General features: G+C 44.0%; 1 protein-coding gene across 2 annotated transcripts in view; it reads right to left on the bottom strand.

Annotated features, from left to right (window-relative positions):
* The window catches only part of LOC121184146 (spermatid perinuclear RNA-binding protein-like), a 54,068-nt gene that overhangs the window by 21,606 nt on the left and 9,123 nt on the right, over nucleotides 1-23,339 (bottom strand). For both annotated transcript variants that reach the window (XM_041041601.1, XM_041041602.1), the window contains exons 2-5: nucleotides 11,373-11,488; nucleotides 7,260-7,489; nucleotides 6,267-6,432; nucleotides 2,629-2,773 (exon numbers count right to left, since the gene is read on the bottom strand). In XM_041041601.1, the coding sequence (XP_040897535.1) occupies nucleotides 2,629-2,773; nucleotides 6,267-6,432; nucleotides 7,260-7,489; nucleotides 11,373-11,375 (544 nt within the window). In that variant the 5' untranslated portion in view covers nucleotides 11,376-11,488. The remainder of the gene's footprint in view (nucleotides 1-2,628; nucleotides 2,774-6,266; nucleotides 6,433-7,259; nucleotides 7,490-11,372; nucleotides 11,489-23,339) is intronic.

Raw genomic sequence — 23,339 nt, 5'->3', positions numbered from 1 at the left:
TGTAGTCATTTTTTGTCCTTTTAGTCTGTGTGCTCGGTAGTAGACATGGACCAGAATTTCATGGTGACCCAGAGAGAAGTCCAGTCAACAGAGGGAGGGAGGGAGGGAGAGAGGGGGGAGGAGGGGGTGGGGTCGGGGGTGTAGAGGAGCATGTCTGAGGCAGAGAGTGAGTGGGTTGGTTTGATTTGGTTGTCGGGAAAGCCCCTTGTACCCGGGGGTTCCTGCTGCTGGGTGGGGGGGGTGCCTCGTCAGCAGCGGGGTCGCAGAGAAGTGTCCACACAGCGAGCCGACCTGCGGAGCTACGGCAACAAAACCAACAGTCAGTGAGCAGAGGCCAGCGACAGGAGGCACACGATAAAAACCAGGCGTCATCTGAGAGCCAGAGAGGTTCCTTAGAGAACCCTCACACATGACAGGTTCAGTGGAGCCAGACAGATTTTGGTTTGGGTTTTGATGTGAGCTGATCAGTTCACAGATTCTGTGGAAAACTAAAGTTAAAACTAACTAAAACTTATGATTTTGATCTGTTACTAAAGAAGGCAAACACACTGTTGTTTCAGTGGTGACCTCATTAAGAAAAAAAAAATAGAACCTGAATAACATGAAAATGAGATAAGCAGCAGCAGATATGAAAATTTGGTTAACATGTACCAACTTGTTCAGAATTGTGACTACAGCTGGAGGGAGCAGAGGGAAGTTAGTCAGAGGGAAGAAGGAGATAAGGAGGATTGTAATTGAGGTTAAGATCATAGTACTTTCTACACCTTTCTACCAAGAGCTACTTGGGATGAATATTACAAGTTCAGATCTAGATTAACAACAAATAATTAAACAGATCCACATACTGTCAATCTCTTGTACTCAGCCGTGTTTCTGTCTCCAGCTCTGAGGAGAACTGATCCATATGTGAAATAAGTTGTTCAAAGCCTTTAGTGTCTCCAGAGGGAGCTGTGTGAAGTCTGATAAACGACCTCAGGTGAGTCAGCGTCGGTTGGAGCTGAGGTCTAAAATTTGGAAAAGTGAAAAATATCTGCGGGTGTGGAGAGGTGGTCTGACCAGACCTCTGCTGCACCCTGCTCATCTCTGCTGCACTCACCAAGCTATGACCCGACTGTCGGCGGTCGAGTTGCGTTGCGGCTAATGTGAGGAGTGAAAAACAATCTCTCTGGTTCTGTGGCATCAGTTCTGATAGTTTGTCCATTGTGTGTCTGACAGTGTTCCAGGAGTGTGATTCCAAACTGACGGAAGACTCTCATCTCTTCATTTAAACTGTTATCAAAGTGAGTAAAATGGTCGAGAGGGTGCGAGACTCTTCTGTTTTTCACAGTAAGAGTTTTAAAATCTAAATCTGAGAATCGACTTTGGAGATTTCTACTTCTGACTCTGACAGTGTGCAGTCAGCTGACAGGCTGCAAAATTAAACCAGCGACTGGATCCTAAACATTAACACAAAGCCAAAATGAATGGGTTCTTCAAGGAACCTTCTAGGTGTTGGCCTATGGCTGCAACCCGAACAACCTACTGAAACTTTTATTTTTTCAAACACAGGAAACCTTGTCATGATGGTCGGCTCTGCTCTTGTTTGTGTGTGTGTGTGTAAACAGGAGAGGTAGAAGGATAGTCTTGTTTATGGGATTTCACACTATATAACAAATCCGGATGAGACAAAAAGACAGAAAACACTGTCCTTGTTTGTGCTGACAGGATGTTGAGCCAGGAGGAAAAATGGTTTTCTCCTTATTGTGACTCTGCGCTCGGCAGCTGCATCTCTCCTGTCTGACAGAATCCATTTTTCTACCTTTTGTGATGGCTTGACTCAATCTTTCCCACTGGGAGCAGGAACCACAATGGGAAATCGCTGTTCCATAATGGCAGCTCTTCACTTCTGACTCACCTTTCATTCCGTTTTTATTTCATTCCCATTTGTGGGAGAAAACAAACACAGAGGAGGCGCTGATGCCAAACGTCAGCTCCTGACCTACGGTACACACACCTGACAGAACACAGAGTTAAGTTTCCATCAATCCTCGTCATTTTTTCACAGCCTCGTTGGTGTGAGGGATAACTTCACTGAAACAACCACCTCCTTTTCTTCAGATTAGTTCTGGATTTTGTTTCTGGCCTGAAATGATGTGTGTTTTAAACACGGTTGGAACAACTGCTCTAATCTGAATCTAAATCAGGATTGCTGACTCCTTTCTTGTCAGAGATGCAGGATGATAAAAGAGGACACCCGAGACAAGTGTCTCCTATTTCGCCAACCCAACACATCCTCTGTGGAAATCAACCTTCGCTGGCCATCTGCTATTTCCACCGCACTTTACCCAGATCCATATCATCCCCTCTGCTTTTTCCCCTGTTCGCCTCTCAGCTTTCAGCCCTGTCGATGGATCATCCTTCCCAGTTTTACCCAGATTGTCTCCCATTTCTAGGTCAGGTTTCGTTGTACTCTCGTACCTTTATACATTCCTGTAAGTCTCTCCCCCTCTTCCTCCCTCCTTTTCACTCTCTCAGGCCTCTGCTGTCTTATAAAGGTCAAATAAAACATGGGAAGCATCCTCCCAAAGAGGGGGTGCAGGAAGTAGGGGGGAAGTTAGGGGGTGGAGGAGGAGGAGCAGTCGTCAATACCTTCTTCTGTGGTGCTGTGTTCCTCCCTCATGGCTAAGGAGGACAGGGTGATCTTCAGCGTGAGTTGAGGGTTTTTGGTGCTGCAGACCCGGATAGCTGCCTCCGGCACACACGACCGCACCTCGTATTTGTCCTCCGTCATTGTCTGTAAGGCAGAGCTGCACAATTAATTAAAAATCGAATTTCATATACGAAACATTGACTCCTGTTGTTTGTAAAGAACAAGCTGCTGCTGCTCTACGATGTTCAGCTCTGTGAACAAGGTCCTGTAATGTGCAGAATCACTGGCCACAAATCAAATCACTTTAAACACTAAGGATGGAAACAGTAAGCTGGACCTGGGCCATTCAGATTAATGGAAAGGCTGCAGCAGCACAAGGTGAAACATGTAGAGAGAGAAATTAAATTTCACATTAAGATCACTGTTTGTCTCATGCTCAAAGAAAACAAATACACAACCCATGAAACACTGGGGCAGAAACCATTTTACGTTGTTAGGGAAATATAAAAATTGATTGATTGATTGATCGATTGACTTCACCTCAGTAGAAATTTGTCTTTGGCTTCTCCAAAAGTACAGTACAATCGCCTACACTACACAGAGCACAACACACCTCTAAAGACAATAGTGCAAACGAGCTGGTACGAGCAGACAGGTTATATAAATACCACAGAGCAAATCTTAAAAATAACAAGTGCAGGGAATAAAAAACCTTCTTGTATATGTTCCAGCGGGCCCTCGGGGCCCTGAATCGACAGCCAGACTGAAGCAGCTCAGACTCTGAGCTTTGTGGGTGTGAGGTGTCTGCAATTATGTGTTTGGCTAACAGCTGCTGGTTAGCTCTCTCTGTGCTCTGTGAATTCTCATTAAAAGCTGGGGTCTGATCCGTGATGCAGGCTGGTTCCTGAGTGTGACCAGGAAGATGTCACTGATTCCTCCTGGTTTTGTTTGTATTATAAGGTCTTTTGTTTTGGCCACATTCATTTCGACAGAGGACCGGTGGGTGCTGACTCCCTCTGTGTACACTCAGCTGAAACTGAGGTGACTGAGACTGGTCTAAAATCTTTGAAAGACGTTGCTCCGGAGACTTTAGGCACATTTCTTATTGTGGATTTTTCTTCACGAGCTTGGAAAAATACAAACTTCAAACAGAGTCAGAAACAACAGAGTGACGACCCGTTTAAGCTGGTGAGCAGATGCTTTAAGTACCCGTCCTCTTAGACATCAGGCCCAGGGGCTTTGTTGGGTCTGATTTTGTAGACACATGGATATTTCTCTCTCAGATCATTTATCCCCTCACTGTGCAGACAAACAGATAAAAAAACCCACTGTGCAACCACAGACCAGTTGCCCCCCCTCCTTATGTGTTCGACTTTCATCTGTGTCAACTGCTTTAGATACAGGGTGTGAGCAAATAGGAATTAAACCAACACAAAATCTTGTCATTTACTGCCAAACTTCAAAATTCAAAACTTCAAATTAATTTGCAGTTGATGCTGTTTGCTGTTAATGTCGCGGTTAATCGATTATCGATTAACTGGTGTTAATAATCAAATCGATTGAAAACATGAACTGACGACGCCCCTCCTACATGCTGACAGATGTCCCACCTGAGCAGGTGTTTCCAGCTGCTGTACCAACGTTAGCTACGGTGAACAATGAGTGAGCATGACATGATGCTGTTGTACTGATGGAATACAGACTCTCTGAGAATTTAAAGATATTTTACACATATAGTGATATTCAGGTGCTTAAAGAACTAAAAAACAAAACAAAAACAAAACATAATTTGACTAAAATGTTGTGTCGGTACCAAACAGACCTTTCAGAGCAGCAAAAGGCAGAAACAGTTGTGTTTACAAGCGGCTTTCCTCCACATCTCATCCACAGTTTCCACCCCTGTTGTTATTGCCAGCCAATTCCCAGAGCGCCAAACTATCTTGTTTTTCTCCAGAATGGTGTTACCTTCAGTGGCATGTTTTCAAGTGCATCCTCTCTATCTCTCCTCTGTGAGAAATGACCCCATCCATCACCCCTCTGCCTGTCAATCTCTGTCAGTTTGGTCCAGGAAATGAGAGCTTCAAATGGTTTCCTCCCTTGATGATGAAGCACGTACGGCAGCTATGGCAGGTAATTAACTGAGATGGGGGCGCAGGAAGCACATTTAGGCTCTGTGTACTTCTGCACTGTTTCGTTAGCTAGCAGATGTTTGGAGGGGTGGGGGCTGTGGAAACCCATCTGAAGGGTTCAGATCTCTCGATTAAGTTTTCGGAGCAACTCTGAAGCTCAGAATTGGGGATGTTAAAGACCTACATTACTCCTCGGGTAGCTGGGATGCATTACATCCAACTGAAATAACAAGTCAGCGCTGTAAAGTTGTCAGTAGCTGAGTTGTGAAGATTATAATACAGTCTGGGCTTTAGACAACTCAAGGAAACAGAACGAGATAAACTGAGAAGGGTCTCTGTCTCAGCACAGGCCGCTTCCTTTCCACATCAGATTCACGTCACATCATGTCCTCTTTATCCTCTTCTCCTAAAAATAATCATTTATTCTGGCTTAAGAATAAAAAAGTTTCTCCTTGAGAAATTATTTATTTTTCCCAAAACATCCGTCTAATATTCTTGGGTCAGAAGGATGTTTTGCTTCATTCAAACTTAAACTCTTCTCTTGTTCTGGATCAAATCAAATAATGATGAAGCTGTTCGGTTTTATCTTCACTGAAGTATTATTTCTTTATTACAGTGGGTTGAAATGTCAGCAAAACTATATACTGGCAATTGTTCCGATGGGGATAAAACTGTCAGTATCACTGGTGTTTTTGCAGCTGTTTTCATTTAATTACTGAGGCTAATTTTTTTATCTAATGCTGCTCTGAATGCTGAGAGGACTGTGAGTGTCATATCTTTACTCTCCCACTGCTGGTGTTCAGGAGGAAGAGCCTGTTCTCATTAACAGCTGCCAGCTACTGTGAAAGACAGACCGAGGACACATTTAGACCTTAAAATTCACAATCTGTGATACGGAGGTGGCTCAGTATCTAAACTGTACTTGGTTGAGTGGGTAATTTTGTGACTCGAGTCCATGTCACTGGTAACCAGAGGGCAGGAGCTGATTTGTTTACATATATTCTTTCTTCCTGTGTGGTCATTTCCTTTCCAACCGTTCTGCCTCTGGCTCATTTGTGCAAACAGACCTTATTTAGGAAAACCTTCCACGCCGTGAACTTTTTAACGAGACAGTTCCTGATTTAAATTGTTGGAGCTGCAGAGTTGCTGGGCTTGTGACACGAAACTTTGGATTCAAGGGATTTTATATTTCCACAGTATGAAGCTGGTGAAAAGAATATATTGTTCTGTATGGGTCTTCTCTACAGGCGTGTAACTCTGTTAGCTTACATTCTTAGTAAACACAATATTCTAGATTTAGAGTGTGAAGACAGCTCTAACTAAATGTTCTGCCATTTGCACCAAATTTAAATGTTAATGTCACTAAAATGCTAGAATCATAAAATATTCTACATCCTATGTTTATTCATATCATCATCATCATGTCCTTTTATCCATTTGTCCTTTTATGGCTCATGTTGGATGAACAGTGCTCAGCACTGCAGTGCTGGAGAGGTGGCTGAGCGTACCTGGATCTGCAGGGGGAGGTTGGCGCTGATGGTGTACAGCAGCAGTTTGGTGGGTTTCTCTCTGCACATCAGCACCAGTTCCAGGTCCATGTCCCCTTTGATCAGCAGGCCTTTGGCCACCAGGCTGACACGCGTCACCCCACACAGCACTGACGTACCGTCCGGCCTGAGGGCAGATGGATGGCAGCCAGCGTCAGATTCTCTCACAGCCGTGCACAAGGTTTACAAGCGATAGCACACAAATACAGAAGAGGTTCTCTGCTACTGAACAGTGTACTGAACCTGATTTCACAGACAGGTCATCTGTGTGCCAAGGTAACATCTGATCTGAAAAGAGCTGTAAAAGACTGGTTCACTCAGATTACATAAAACATTTCTGAGTTTTTTTTTCTTTCCAGTGCTTTAAGCACCACAAGCTAAATTCCATTTCCCTCCACTGCAGACCCCTGTGGCTACGTCGAAGCGGAAAGTATAATTTGAAATTAAGAAAATATATATTTTTGTACTTTGGTGTGAACCAACCCTTAAACACTGCTTTCTCTGGATGTGAAATAACTTAATATCATTGAACTGACCTACATATTAAAAAAATAAAGAATTCTTGGTTTTATTTGAATGAAATCAGCTCCCCACAGTACCTCCACAGAGATGTTTGGATGTTAAGACCACAAGCCAAACGCTGAGAATTTATGACTGTTTGTTGAGCTTGTTTAATCATCCAATCATCACACGTATCCTCCCGATGGAGATTTACGGCAGAACACGGCTTTATGAGGGAAAGGATCTGGCACGGTGCTGAGCAAACGGCTCAACGTACAGAAGTAAAGTGGAACAAGCAATAAATTCACTGCATCTCACTCTGAAAACACACCCACTTAGCAGTCCGACCGAATGTTCTCAGGACAGAACAGTGTGACCTATGCTTCAGTGCTCTTCATCATCACAGTACAAACATTAAAAAACTAAAATCACAGCACATTCAGAGGGACGTACTTTGTTTGAGCAGCATCGTCCTCCACCGTCTTGTCCCCCGCCTCGTTATTGGTGGAGGTCTTCCCTGAGGATTTGTTGAGGCCATCCATCCAATCAGAGACTTTCTTGAGGGCTCCCTCCACGGTGGACACCAGTGTCTGCACGGCCTCCAGCTCCTCCGGGGCCGGATAGATGCTGGCGTGCTTGGCCATGACATGGCGGTCGTCATTCGCAAATGAGCGGAACGACCTCTGGGTTCAGACAAGGGGAAAGAGAGACATCATCATTTCCATTCCAGAATCACACAGAGCTAACAGGTGGAGGTTCAGAGAGGAAACACATCCGCTGATGATCCGACTCCTGACCTTTGACACGACGTGTTGGCCTCATCACTATCACCAATCAGCATAAACCTCAGTGGGAATGCTGATGATGGCCAGACATTCAGTGAGCAGGTGTGTGGCTTAATCTCACACACCTGATTTTTTATGAGATTATTGATCCAAACATTGAGGGTCATGGTTCAAATGTATGTGTTCAATATGATGTGAACACCAGCCCTGACAGCGAGGAGACGCGACAGAAAGACAGCGTCTCCTTCTGTTGGAACTGAAGGGACACTCAGTTCATTTGTGGTTGTACGGAGGTATCACAGAGTGGAGGCTCTTCCCTCACAAACTATCTTTGACATGTACTGACAGTGGTGTGCAGACGGCACACGGGCCGACAACAGCCAAAGTTTAATTTCGGCCTGTCATCAAGTTACTGACAGAATGGCCATTAATTACCGGCAGCTGATGCGACGAACCTCCGCCGACATTTGTCACCGTCACCGCTGAAGGCGACGCTCAGCGCTGAGTGAGCTCAGTGAGCGTCTCAGCTCGGAGCCCAACACCGAACTGAACGAGCCTTCGTTTTTCCACATTCTGTGCTTCACTAATTCTCACTTTGATAGTGTTTTCAAACTTTTGTTTTGTCCGGCCAACAAAATTACTTTCAAGACTATTGAGTGAACCTGGTTAAGGAACGTGAGCGCAGCAGCCCACAGTCAGTCAGGGGATCCTGAAGACGGTGGAGCTGGCAGCGATGCAGTCAGTTCACCGGCAGCTACAGTAACACTGGAAATCAGTTTTTAGAACTCACTGCTCTCCGAACAAAAAAAATTAAACATGCAGCTCTAATGAACCTGGAATATCAGCAGCAGAATTATGCATCAAACCAGGGCTGTGCTCTCCAGAGCCAGCACCGCTGGTCAGTTCATTATGTTTGCATAAAGCCATATAAATGTGTATGTGAAGCTGATTTCATGCCATAACATGACTCCAGCTGATTAACACTGAACTTTGAACGGACATCAGCTCAGTGCAACATGTGTTAAAGCAACATAATAAAACATGATTATGAAAAGAATTCGGCCTGTGCTTCCTGCTCTGCTCTGACTCTCCTCCCACGCCTCCACCTGACTGTGACCAGCTGCACCATATTTTCCTCAACTTTTCAAAACTGTGACGCTTTTCTTTTTTTTTCCTCGACGCTGCAGCCTGCTGCTCTGATCAATCACCGCAAAACAAACGAACAACGCGATGATCGATCACTGTCACCTCAGCGGAATTAATCTGCATAACACCGTAACATTGCCATTTCATTAATACTGTGACACATTTTTATCAAGTTAATATTTACACTGGTATAATAATCATGAACAACACGATATGATGTTAGTGGAGAGCTGTTTCTTACTTTTGTAAAGACCTATATGCTATGTGGGTGCAATGTTCAGGTGTCCACATAGTTTTGGCCATATTTAGTGTAAGGGCCAGTCTTCTCAACATGCTTCAGAATTTGAAAAATGAATTCCACACATTTTCAGCTGCTTTTTTTTCTTACTCTGCCACAGAGCAGCTCAGACGGGCGCCATGTTTTAAAGGTCATCAGACCTGAGTGATCAGCTGGTTAAAAGAAGGATTAGCATTATTGGCATTCATCATCAAAGCACCGCTCGCTCCGGATAACTGCAGAGAAACCGGTCTGAAACACGCTGTTTTAAATTCAGCGCCTGGTGTTGTTTTCCTCAGCTTCCTCCTCAGACGGGCAGCTGCACCTGAAGCGACCTGCGCCGCTGCCAGTCTGTGCGTGGCCCAGATACAGCTGCCGTTACTTAACATTAACATTTATGACATGCACTTAGGGACAGAGTCCATCCCTCTGAGACTCTCTGAGAGGAGAGAGAGAAAAAAACACGCCTGATGTGCAAAAATGAGCTCAGTGCTCTGTTTTACAAGCCTGAGCGCATCAGTCCGCCGGCAGAGCATCACACCGGTCCATCAGTCCAAGGTCAAACTGCTATCTCCCTCCATCATCCCTTCCTCGTCGGCCCCCGTCCTCTCTTTTTCTCCATCTTCCCTCTCCTCCGTCTCTCCCCGCCCGCAGCGTGTAAGCACCCTCTCATTACGGTGAGTTATTTATGACGGCGCTTTAATAATTCATGGCCACGAGTCTCGGGGGCTCGTGCTGGAGTTGCGGGGGTCATTCATCACGACCTGGCTAATCTCTCTCTGAACCGCCGGGGGCATGTGAGGCTGTGCAGCGGCAAGAGCGGGCAGCGTCAACACCCATAGCACATAAACGTACTCACAAACATGAACAAGATCTAAACCAAAGATTAAGACTCTGACAGCATCAGGGCTGACTGTGGATCCCAGCCCGGCTCCACATCGGGCTGCTTCCTTTTATTTGTTACCTACAAGACAGATGGGAGCTCAAACTCGCGCTGCAATTAGAAGATAATGACATTCGCAGCTTTAATTAATGGCGTTGCAGGGTTTGTCGGTGGAAGCCGTTTACTTAAATCTGACACACACATCGGAAATAATTCCTTTAACATTTTCTCATCTGTGTAAAATCAGTCGGGAGTTTGACACCTGACACGTAAAGGTTTCCGTGATGTGAAACAAGCCTGGTTTACTGTGCGTGGAGGGTTCTGAGCATCTGTGAAGCCAGAGGAGACACAGCACATAAAGAGGCTTCAAGATGAGATTAGAAAAAGATTAGTTTCTTCACACAGCTTTCTAAAAAACACCGATCTCCATCTGTGTGCCTGTGAATAAGGTAAATCATTTTCTATACATGAAAAAGGGGAATGTGATCAGATTCACAAAGCTTCACTTTAGTTTACACGAGTAGAACATAAAACCACTGAACTGTGCCACGTAGTTCACACTGAGGTAAGTAATCGACTGCTGTGTCTACATGATACTTTGATCCCAACCTTTAATACTTATTCAATGATTTCTCCAAATTGTCCTTTAGCATCTCTAAAGAGCATAAACATGGGACGTGGAGTCTGTAAAAGCAGGAGGACAAACGAAGACACAGCTGACAACAATTAAAAAACATCTGTGTCTAAAAGTCAACTTTATCTTGATTTGGGTTCAACATCAAGATGAAGTCTTATAACCTTCACCTCACCTCTCCATCAGACCTCCACCAGTCAAACAACCTCCTGACTGAGAAGGTAACAAACATCACTGGTACCCGTCTGCTGAGCGGCGGCGAGATGACACTACAAGACGAAACCCACCCCAGCCGCCGCCTGTTCACCCTGCTGCCGCCTGGAGTGATGGACTGACAGCAGCTCCACTGATTTTATGTCATTTTGTTTTTTTAAACAGACTGGATTGAGATATTTTCATTTCAGTCATGAAAACTTATTCTCACTCCCCGCGGGATTGTTTGTGTTGCTGTGTACAACAAATACTTAAGAACGCGGCTTAATACTCATCTGTACCTGACGATGATGAGAAGTTCTAGGTCCGCCTGAAACGCTCCAATATGCCAACAAATAATTATTTTGTCTGACAGATAAACACACTCTTTAACAGTTTTATCACAGTGCAAAACAAAAAGTTTTGCACTGTGTTAGGAAGAAAAAAGGAGTTTTAGGAAGAAAAAAGGTGCAAAACAAAAAGTTTTGCACTGTGTTAGGAAGAAAAAAGGAGTTTTAGGAAGAAAAAAGGAAGCATCACCACAGTTTGTGCAGCCTGATCAGTCACCACACGTGACGTAGTTTAGAGTCTATTAAAGGTTAAAAAGCACAGAATTTAAACAAACTGCAGACATGCACAGGACGCTCACCATGTCCAGGCAGTGGGGGGGTCGTGGGAGAGGTCTAGGTGAGGACCAGGGTCCCGTCACTCGGCCTCTTCATGCAGTCAGACGTCTCTTGGCTGTTGGTCTCTTGGTCAGTCTCACTGTAGGAAGAAAAGATAAAGTCCCATAAACTCAGTGTGTTGGTCTTCACCTTACATTTGTCTGTTATACATAAACCTTAAGAGGACACGTTGTCTTTGCTGTCTTTGTTGTCTGTTGTCTTTGTTGTCTCTACTCATAAGGTCGGTGATCCAGGATTTAAAGCTTATTCTAAGCTGCTCTGAATAAGCATCAGCTAAATGCTTAAAATGTGGAGCTGCATCATCAAGGCTAAAATGATAATCCCAAATGTCAGACTTCCAACCACCGGGTTTCACATCATCATCATCATCATCATCATCATCAGTCATCACAAACATCTTCAACATCTTCTCTCAACTTCTGTTAAACTACAGTCGGTGTAAACGTGTAAAATCCGTCAGAAACATCACATTTTGTCTCAGACCTACGTCTGACATTAAATCAGTGTGTCGACTGTTTGACATGTGGAGGTTCACGTTTTCTTTCCACAGCTGAAGAATCAGTTGAGCAGATTTAACAGCTTCATTACTGCAGATTCTCACTGAGTCAGAGTCGCACCAATGCGTTCGTTTGTTCACCCGGCGAACGCCATCTTTATAATCAGAGCACGCTAACGTCTGTCACAGCCTCCAATGACATGACAGCACAAATCATCATGTGACGCGTCCCGGACAGGCGTCTCATCAAACCCATCACTTCTGACATACTGACACGTGTCATATCACAGTATAAGTCATTCAGCCATATTTATGTGAAGATGACTGCTCATGTTCTTCTGTTATGAGTTAATGGTTTTTACTGAACAGATGCTTCATGTTTAATATGATCAATTTCAACAACTCGCTTCTTGTTATGATAAAAAAAAAAAAAACACTCTGGCCTTAAACAATTCACACTCTTTTTTTCCTTTGATTCTGATGCAGCTGTGAAATTAGTTTTAATGTCATGTGGCCACAGTCACATTAATTAAATTACTCAGAGTGTATTCTCACTATTAAATGCATTAGTTGAAGCTGCAGCTTTGCCCACGCGGTCAAATGCTAATGAGATGTGAGCGCAGCCTGTGGTGTTGCCATGTGGTGCTGGCGGAGGAGAGTGTGTGAGCAGTGCTGCTGTAAAACATCCCGGGGGGAATCGGTGGGGTCGAGCTGAGCGTCAATTAGATTCTCCGTCACCTTGACCTTGTTTTCAATGACAGAGCAGAGCAGGCTGCCGGTGTTCGCTGCCACAGCGCCGCCTTGTTCACCGCAAACCTCCTCTGTTCTGTTTGCAGAATTCTTTCAACCATCCAGTAAAATAAACACACAATTTCGAAGAGAAATATCAGGGAAAAGGATTTTGATCAATATGACACAACAATTACTGGAGCAGCTGCTGAGGTTTCTGCGTTTCAAAGCCCCCACGTTCCCGCTCCTGCTCTGTTTGGAACAAAAAAAACTCCCCAAACAGCAAAACTTCAAAGCATTTACAACTGCTCAATAATGGAGGACGCTGCTACATGTGAGAGACCAGGAACGCAACGCATGAATGCTAACGAGCCTTATTCACACACTACGAAGGAGAGAAGACACAGAGCTGTGTTTCTGCCACAGGATTCAGGCTGATGATACATCGGCTCTGTGCTTCACATCTCTCCTGCGTCTCGGCTCTAATCTGGTTCAAACTGCTCAGAGGAGAAAATGTGACTTAACTGACTGTTAATTACTCAGATTAGTGAGAAGAGACGAAGGCGGCGGACAGACTTTCATTCAACGTTCATTTAAGTTTAAATGCAAAAATGTTGCGCTCATTGTTCCCAAATGTTTACGGACTAATCTTTGTTTTTGTTTGCGTCTCACTTGTAAACCAGCCCAACATCCCTGCTGTGTACAGGAAGAATCTGACTCGTGCTCTGTGTTAAAGTGGAGTTATTACTCTGAACTGCACGTCACGTGTTGGATGTCATGTGTCACGTCTTCCCTGCTCTGCGTGACGGTTGCCATCAAAGGGCCGACCCAGGACCGATGTTCCTGCACAGGACCAGAGAAAAGCCACGTTTCCTGACCCCAACTCCCCAAAGATTTATTTATTCTGATTTCAATGCAAGAATTAATGGACTGATAGTTTGATGGTTTATAATCATAAGCGAGACTTGCACATCAAGCATGCTGATTAGTTGATCCAACTTCCTGCTGGGAAGCTTCTTCTGCTACCGCCTCGTCTTATCACCGCCACGTTCACTTACACTGATGAATCTAAATTCTGCTTTGTTTACACTGCTGCAGAGCTTTCAGTTGGATTCTCTGCAAAACCACAGTCACAGCAGCAGAGGCTAAAAGTCTAAATGAACCAGAATCTCTTCATTTCTGTCCATTTCTATTTCAAAAACAGGGAAAAGCTGAAATTCTTTGCTTCCCTGTGTTTAAAACAGACACTGGAAAAAAAAAAATCAATTAAAAGAGGATTGTGATAGATTTGGGTGTGGAAACTTTTCTTGTGCCCTTACTTGACAGCTTATTGAGCGGATATGGATGGAAAAGGGGGGAAGGAAAGGACGAGTGCAGACATTAAGTGAAGGAATTCAGGAATCATTTCAACCAAAATACCATAAAAAAACCTAAATACTGAAACACATGGCACAAGAACAACAGCACCTACAGCACCATCCACCCACATCTCTGTATACTAAGCATACAGTATTCTGCTGCACTTTTAATAAATTCCCCATGTGGGCTCATTTTCTAATAACCTTTCATCTCCCTGAAGAGGGGAGGTGATTAAACGAAGATAATTAAGAATACAGCAATGACTTTTTAAGGACGTTGATGGTGCTGCAGTAGTGGCAGATGGTGAGCTCCGCATGTGACAACGAGACAATGCTGATTAAAAAAAAAAAAAAAAAAAAGGCCAGAGAGTGAGAACACACAAGCAAAAGGTTTTTTTTTCTCTCCAAATAAAAGCAGACTTTCTACACGGCTCTGTTGTTGTACTGACGTTCTTTACATAAATAAAAGCCAGTACAGTAAAGGATGTAAACATGAGTCAAGTATATTTGCATAGCCCTTAATCACAGTTACAGTCTCAAAGGGCTTCACGCCCACATTATGAGACAATAAATGAAAATAACACACTCCAACCTCAGATCCTCAGCAGGAACAAAAAACCTGCAAGAGCTAATCATTTTATTTCACCAAACAAATGAACTTCATCACACTCCAGTCAAAGACAAATGTTGGCAACAATTAAGCAACGAAGGTAAAATTAGATTCAATATGGTTTAGTGACATGTTACAAACGCAGAGACTGTTGTGCAGGGAGTACAAATAACCCTGCTTGGTTATGAAGACTGGTTATTTATAGCTGGTGAGGACTGAGCCAGGAGGAGGGACAGGCGTCAGTTCCAGGAACGGCTTTCAAATGCCCCTAATTAGATAATTAATTGAACTGGGTATTTTAATTTTTTGATCCTGTTGCCAGTACGACCATAATAACTAAACCTGTTCTCAATCTGTTAACATTAAATATCTGTAAACATTTATTTTTATTATATTATTTTCTTTTCCCAGTATAAGACACTGGGACAGTGCAGACTTAGGTTACAATAAGTCAACATTAATTATTAATAAAGCAATAAAAAAATATGTGTACAACAGAAAAATACCTTTATAGACTGATATAAGTTGCATTACAGACTTACTGCAATGGTTTTCTATAATATTTTGTATTATGTCCAACTGTATTTTGTATCATATCCACAGTGAGAGGTCACAGGTATAACAAGGTCGGACGTTACGGATCACAGTCGGTGTCTTAACCTGGAAGCCACGGAGGCGGCACAGGAAGGAAGTTTAATCATGCGTCTGCTGCAACAGAAAACTTTGAAGTTCAGTTTTCGGGTGCAGTTCTCCACCAGCAGCAGCAACTGAGTGACTGAGATGCAGAATAACTGAGCTGCACGGCTCTGGTCACGAGAGGTGAACCACAGGTAGAGGCAGGTTTTCACACAGCTGCGCCTCAGTGTCTTATGATTTGCTCATGGTGAGCCTTGATATTAAAGTGAGTCAAACAACTTAAAATCAAGCAAACTCTAAATACATGTTTGAATTAAGATGAAACAGACACAAGAACGGAGGATGCAATGCACAGATGAAACATTCTCAGGTTTTCCAGTTATTTGAGTTTATGCTCTGCTGAATCCATCCTTATACAGAAAGGAACCAGTTACCTGCAGGAGCAACGAAGAGGAGCAGAACCTGATCACACTCTTCACTTCCACAGCAAACAGCTCAACACGTTTTTGAAAATCTGACTGAAATTCAAACGTAAAAATTTACTCTGACAGCCATGATTGTGGCGTGCAGGGTTATCTGCTCCACTCCCAGCGGGGACTCAGTGTGCAGAGTGAGGCTGTAACACGACCAGTGTCAGAGGTCAGTCTGCAGCCTTGCTAAAAATGCAACCACTCATGCTGCTGTAATGTACACTGGACAGAAATCACCCACCAAATGGATGTGCTGTGCCACTCCAAACCATCCCGTCCTCAGGCATTCTCTCCCTAATGCCTCCTCCAGCCTCTCCTGTCCCCATCCTCCATTTTGAGGAAGGTTAGATGAACCCGGGGAGGTTTTTATTTTAGGGCTCTGTTTATTTAGGTCGTTTTCACTGCGGGGAACTTTTATGAGCACGCTTTTATGTTCATACAAGACTTCAAATAATGCCCTCTGCAATCCTGTGAGCCTGCACCAGGCAGGATGGGAAGTAAGAGAAAAAAAAAAACGCCTTGTTCTCTCACACAAAGCTTTTGTGACTAACATTTGATCTGACAACAAAAGGCAGTGCAGACTCTCATAATAATCCAAGTGCTAGGATCACACATTTCCTAACACTTGGGAGTTTTATTCTGAAATGATGCATCCGAACTAAAGTACTACAAATGCTCCAAACTCCAAAACTAATGAAAAACCAAATCATTAGAAACTGACGGGAGCAAGTCAAATCCAAACTTTTAAGTAGGACAGCAGGTACGTGGAGATTCTCAGTCTTCAGGTAATGAGAGCTTCTGTCCCTAAAATGGACACACATTTCTGTAAATGACCTCATTTATTTGCAGCATGACGCTGCCTCGCCTCACACACTCAGGCTCTACATGACGAACACTTGCCTTTATGAACGTTAACAGCAGGGAGCATATTTCATTGTGTGAGCAGATCTCAGCAAATTAGGTTTTGATGCAGCAGAGCAGGATGTGTGTCACACTTGTGCAGAACCAGACCAGCATGTATGATGCTCGGTGTGTGACCAGTGAAGTACTCTGTATGGGGCCATGCTGCAGGTTTTCAGTCCTGAGCACAGATGTGGAGAAAGGCATGTTGTACACAGCAGTATGAGTCCTGACCTGCTAACCTCAGTGACAGACCCGTCCTCTCCAGCTTTGTTCTCGCACACAGGCCATCTGATCTGCGTGGCTGTTCACTGCAGAACCCCGAGCAGATCAATCATAATGTATTTCAGTGCAGGTGCTGTAACCCTGAACATTACGACTCCTCACAGCAGAGAACGTATTTCATCGGCTGCACAAATTCTCTGTGATCTCCTCGCAGAGCCGGAGACGCCGGACTCTGCTGCAGAGCCAATAAAACCAACTACAAACCTTATACAAGTGAGTCACAGCTGGCAGGGGGTGGGCTGCAGAGGAAACAACACTCAGCAACATGAACCCAGACCTTCATCTCAGACAGGAAGGCTGCTGCTTATAAGGACAAGGTTGTGTTTACCTTTAAAAAACAGCATATTCATTTCCCAGCATGCTCGGATTTTAAAGCCTGATCCTGAGCAGGAGGACTGGATGACGGTTTAAAACCAGAGCCAGGCCTAAAGTCACCTTTCAGATTGAGCTTTACATTCGATATATTTCAGCAACAGTCTAAAGACGAGTACCAAAGCTTAAGTTCTTTCACTATTAGCAAGTCAAGCAGCGTTCAAAAGAAGGGTCCAGGGTCAGAGCCATGTCAGGCAGATAACAGAGAGAGCAGAAAAAGAAGTGTTGAATTAAATTACAACCGGGGGGAAAAAAAAGAGATCGTTTTTTAGAGCAGATAAAATTCTGAATGTGTGACAGGAAGCAGTTGAGGGAAAAAGCCTAAAAAAGCCCATACGGCCGAGGTAAGTGAAAATAATGTGTGAAATATCATCAAAATATGTTAGAATGTTAATTAACACCCGCTCGTCTCGCAGAAGTTTCAGCGACTGCTGACAGAGCTGACATAACGTCCTTCGTTAAGAAGCTGTTCTCCTGCATCTCAGGCTGGGATCTGCAGATTTTCTACATCTGATCTAAGACAAGAAACGAGATCAGATCATGGTTTCAGGAACAGCGATAATTGGAGCCTGACAGCGAAGATCAACCAACCATCTACGCCACCGGCTGTTTGTGCTCAGCTTTCACTCCCTCTATTTACAGATTTCTGGGTCTAAGGATAAAGGTCGTCGTATCCTGCACAGATCATAAAGCAAACTTGACCTGACATAGTCACTCGGTTATTAGAAGGCTCGTCAGAACATGTTCATGGAAAAAAAATAAAACAACTCTCTGTGATCACTTGTAGATGTGAGATTCTGAGCCTTAGTAATGAAAAAAAGTCGAAATTTATCATTTAAATAAATGTACAGATGGTATAAAACACAAAGAAAAACAGAAAGTTAAGCCTGTGTTTTTCTTTGTCTTCCATCTAGGATGATCGTATTCTGAACTGTGGTCCTACAATTCCCGTCATAAGATGCAAACAGGACGTGTAATGTTGCCATGGAGCCGGCGACACCTCATTCACACGTACGTAATCAGAAGTAGAAGGCTCTCTCTCGCCTTTCACCAGCCTGTAGTTTCCCAGCATGTTAAAGGATTCAGTATGTTTGAAACAACAACTCACCACGACCACGCCGCCTCCCTGATCGCTCCCAAACTACTGTCTCTGACGTCTCCATGAGACAAATCCCACAAATGAGAATAACGGCACACAGGTCCACACACCTGACCAAACACTGCGAGACAGTCGGCTTCATCTAGACACTGTTACACCAGCGATTCTCAGACTTCTGTCGTTCCCCAGAAATAAAACGAGCCGAAGAAGAACGAACTGAAGATTCAGGTTGGTAAATGCAGAGCACTGCTGTTAGTATGTATCACACACATGTTACCACGTTAATCATTTTCATCACGTTTAGAGCCGCTCAGCATCCTGCCCTCTGGTCACCAACACCCCCCACACCCTTGCCCACACCCCAGTTTGAGAACCACTGTGTAAACAAAGTTCCTGTAAGCTTTGTGTTATATTCACCTCACAAAATGATTCTTAATGAAAAACAACTGAGCCTCACTTTCCTGTGGGATTCAGAACAAAGGCTTTATGCTTCTGCTCCCTCTCAGCTCCTCCGGCACTTTCTGAGTCTCGGTGTCCGAAACCAGCCTGTGCACTGAGGTTCAGCTGAGAGAGACTGAGTCTGAGTAAGATGTGGAATTAACTAGTGACTAAAGCTGCAAATGTAGTGGAGTAAAAAGTACAGTTCCCTCTGAAGTCAGGTCCAGTGTAACAGGACCTGAACCCGGCTCGACCCCATCACACCAGGCAGTCATTTCTCTTATATTGTATTTGTATGAAAAGTGCTTTACAAATAGAGTCTGACTGACTGATAGGATTTTATATGATTATATGAAGTGGATTTATGGATTTTAACCTTCAGTGGAGATGTTGATATATCTGATATCACATCTGTGTGTTCTGATTTGACAGATGGAATTTCTGATTCAACACGCGTCACTCAGACACACAGGGTTTACAGCTGGAGACAGAAAAGGTGTGTGAGTGAATCGTTTTAATCTTTCCCGTTTTACTTAACAAGAACCTCTGTGTGATCAGAGGAACAGACAAACTGCCAAATCTCCACATAAAGCTTCAGGCTGGCGTCTCGTGGCATGTGCCCACACAGCGATCTGTCTGTGCCAGGCCTCTGCACAGGCCGGCAAACCTCTGGTACCTACAGCAGCTTCAGCTGCAGCCTGAGCCAGGTGTCTGCATGGTCACCTGCAGGCAGGGGTCTCTGGAGGAAGCTGCAGTGGAGGTAAAGGTCGGGCACGCCCTGAAGTGAGTTTATAAAACCCAGCTGAGTAACGCCCGCACAGAAGGCTCAGGAAACTCAGCGGCTTTGTTATGAAACAGCAGCTTCGGTGTTTTTATTTTTTCAGTGGAGGATTAGGCCTTCATTAATGCATTAATGGATCAGCGCTGTGCTGTGGGCCTGAAAACATCCAAGTAAGCACAATACTCTCATCCCTGCCTGGTACTAAAAGCAGCAGCAGCGTGTGTGTGTGTGTGTGTGTGTGTGTGTGTGTGTGTGTGTGTGTGTGTGTGTGTGTGTGTGTGTCAACCTGAGGACAAACATTTTATGCTTTAGCTGGTTTTGTATCAGGCATGTGTCTATCACACTGGGGGGAACAGTTTCAACATCACACAACACGGTCAGGGCATGTGATCGGCATGTGACCTTTGTGTGACCCTGACTAACCTGACCAGCTTGTGAATGAAGGACAGGAGCCCAAACCTTTTCAGAACTATTTAAAAAAAAAAAGAAGCGTCTCTGTGAAGAAACAGAAAATCGAGTCAAACTGTGAAAGTCAAGATAATGTCATGAAGTAAAATGTAACCACCACTCGCTGCGTCTCCCACATAAAACCGCCTCTGTATCGACAAAGACTCAAAGGACGATCTCTGCCTGGAAATTATGAGAGAGAACAGAGAGCTGAGAGCTGCTGCTTCCTTCAGACCTGCTGTATTATTCCAGTCCACAGAAACAAGCTTGCCTTGCATTTTTATTGCTTGCAGTACTATCTCCTTTATTATCCTTATATTGTTTGTAAAGCACTTTTGGCTCTGCCCTGGAAAGTTTTATATACAGCGGATTAAGTTTACATTTCATGCATGTGTTCGTGTTTGTGTGTGTCGCAGTGAACTGTTGTAGAAAATGAAGGAAGCTCATTTTCACTGGGGATGTTTGCTGACAGGAAGATGGTCCCTCTCCATCACTCCATCACACCTCTGTTTTAAAGGACCGTATCACTGTGTCTGCAAGTTTCACTTTACCTTAACTACAAATCGTATAAACTTAGAATATAAATATTTAAAAAGGTAAAGAACGATTTTTAAGGGATTGCTGGAAACCCCATAAAGTTCACCCGAACCGCCAACACGCTGTCAGCTGCTCGTGACGCCGTGTTGAGATCCAGCTGGTTACGATGAGGATGGACGCTGAATAAAGACGATAACACAGCAAATATAACCAACTACAACAGACCTATGACAACAACAATCAGGACATCTCCACAGCTGACTCAATAAACAACAACAAACGAGGCAGCGAGGAGACTTTAATGTCTGTGTAGCTGCAGATCACCTCAGCTTCTTCCACTGCCCCCAGCCAATCAGAGCAGTGACACATGAAGCGAGTTGCCTGCGGTGCATCCAAGCAGCAGGTGGTGTTTAAGTGTGTGTGTGTGTGTGTGTGCAGAAGAGCAGACAGCGTGTCGGTCTCTCGGCCAGGTAATGGAGACATCATGTGGCCGTGCACGACTGACCGCTCAGAGCTCAGCGCGGGGCGGCTCAGGAGACTACACCTGGACAGACACATTTACAGTGCATTTCCATTTGGACCCATCAGACGTCTACATCGCCATGCTGCTGGCAGGTTTCAGATCTGTGTTACAGGGTTTGCTTTGAGATGCTCTCTCTGATCACCTGCTATTCTTTACAGTAACAACCTGACATTTGGAGAACAGCAGGTTTTTAGATGAGTTTTTTTAGGCTCATCAGCAGAGCAACACAACCACTGAAGAGGTTTTCTTTATGGTGAGACAAGGCTTTAGACAAACTCCAGAGGAGATGTGCATTTTGGGGATGTGACTAATGATTATTTTCATTATTGATTAATACCAACACTGTTTGTACAATTAATTGATTAGTCTATAGAATGTCAACAAAAAGGGGAAAATGACCATCACAGGTTCTCAGAACTCAAAGAGACGTACTCAACTGTTCAAGCTCTTCCTCCCTGTGGTTCACTCCCACACTTTTTGCTGTAGTCGTGCGTATTTTTTAGGACATGAACTGAATGAAATTTCTTTCCCAGACTTGCCTGGGAGCCCTGTGTGAACGCTGAAAAGGTCCCAGTATAAGAAGCTAATTATAATATCCAGCAGCGTAGTACTGGGCACCAGTCCAGGCAGCCTTCATGGGCCGAGGCCAATTCACTACATCCATTCACCTCATACAATCCACAGCCTGGGAGAGAGTTATCACAGCACCAGACTTTTCACCTCACTGTTCTCCTGCAGACCTGCTGCCACGGCTCCTGAGGCATCAAATAAAGCTGTGAACTGCACTTCTAAATCCACTTTCAAAGTTTTGGAGACTGAAGAGGCAGACAGAGGGATGAACCCGCAGCCTATGCTGTGATTTTACACACTGCCTCTGTCTTCGTATTCTAAAATATGGATGATTGGAGGCTGACTCATCATTAAATATTAATTCTCCCAAGACCATGTGCTGTCCTCTAACATAAGTTTAATGTTTGCAAGGGCTAGGCTTTAGAATAGTAGTTTTGGTATTTTATTTTTAATTTAATGTCATAGCGAGGGTTTTACACTTTCCTTTTTGGGCTGAGAAAGTTACAAAACCCTGTCTGGACAAACACAAAATCCATGGCTGTCAAACTACAAACAAAGCGGTTTTCAAATTTCATTTATTCAGTGGTTCTGTTTTCTATTATGAGAGAAAATACAGAGTAAAATCCCAAATGCAGCAACAAAAAACATAAAACGATTAATTTTTCTATTGCCAGTAAAGCTACAGTCCCATGAACCTCAGCAGCCCTGAAATTCTTTCAGTTCAAACACAACGGCCTCATCACAAATCACACAAAGAGTTTTGATGTTGTCACTGAATGCACAAACCCAAGCAGCTCAATAGTTCACGAGTCAGCGCGCTCTGTTCGATTCGCCTGCCTCTACACATAAAACCTACTAATTTTCCTTTAACAGATGAATCTCTGGGAGTTTCAGCCTTTACTTAGCAGGTCTTCTGTCTCAGCAGAGACCAAACTTTAAAAGACACAGTCAGATGGACAGTTTAACCTGCAGGAAAACTGTCTCTTCCTGGAGTGAGAGAATCTTCCATCCCTTGTATTAACTCAAACAGCTTTTTCCCTAACTGATAAGGCGTTCATTGTGTTATGAATCTTCACACAGCTCGCAGCGTGCCACTGTCTGGAGAAACTGGCAGCACATGGTTTACAGTTGAGAATCCTCCCTCACTCCCTGCCAACGTGTTTCAGCAGGAATCAAAACATAGGAAGTAAAGACGCCATTTCATTGCGTCTGTAAAGAGCAAATCGCTTTGAAAACAGGAAACCCACAGCTGACCACAGCGTGGTCAGCGTGTGTGAGTGTGATGAGCAGACAAATGAACTAATTACTGTTTTAAAGCAAAGTCTTATTCACTGACCTGAATGTTTCCTCTGCCACCAAAAATCTCAATCTTGTTCAGAGGTTGATTTTACCGCCTGACTTGTTGCCTGACTTGTTGCCCCTCCGTTAACAGGAAGCATCTTACATTCAGTGCCATCATGTCTCTTTGAGGAAACAGATTCAGGAATCAAATCTTCAGTCCACTGAGAATTAGACAAGACGCAGCAACAGCAGAGACAAACTACAAAACACGCAGGCAGCACAGCAACATTTCGAAAAAGGTAAACGAATGTGACCTGATTCAGTTCTCAAGTGTTGCTATCAGAAGGAAAGAGTGAGTGCCAGGATTAATGTTGACATTCAACCATCTAAATCTTCCA

This window comes from Toxotes jaculatrix, chromosome 7 (assembly GCF_017976425.1).
Source record: "Toxotes jaculatrix isolate fToxJac2 chromosome 7, fToxJac2.pri, whole genome shotgun sequence".
Taxonomy (NCBI): domain Eukaryota; kingdom Metazoa; phylum Chordata; class Actinopteri; family Toxotidae; genus Toxotes; species Toxotes jaculatrix.
Note: the sequence above shows the minus strand (reverse complement) of the source record. Positions and strands in the feature narration are given on the sequence as shown.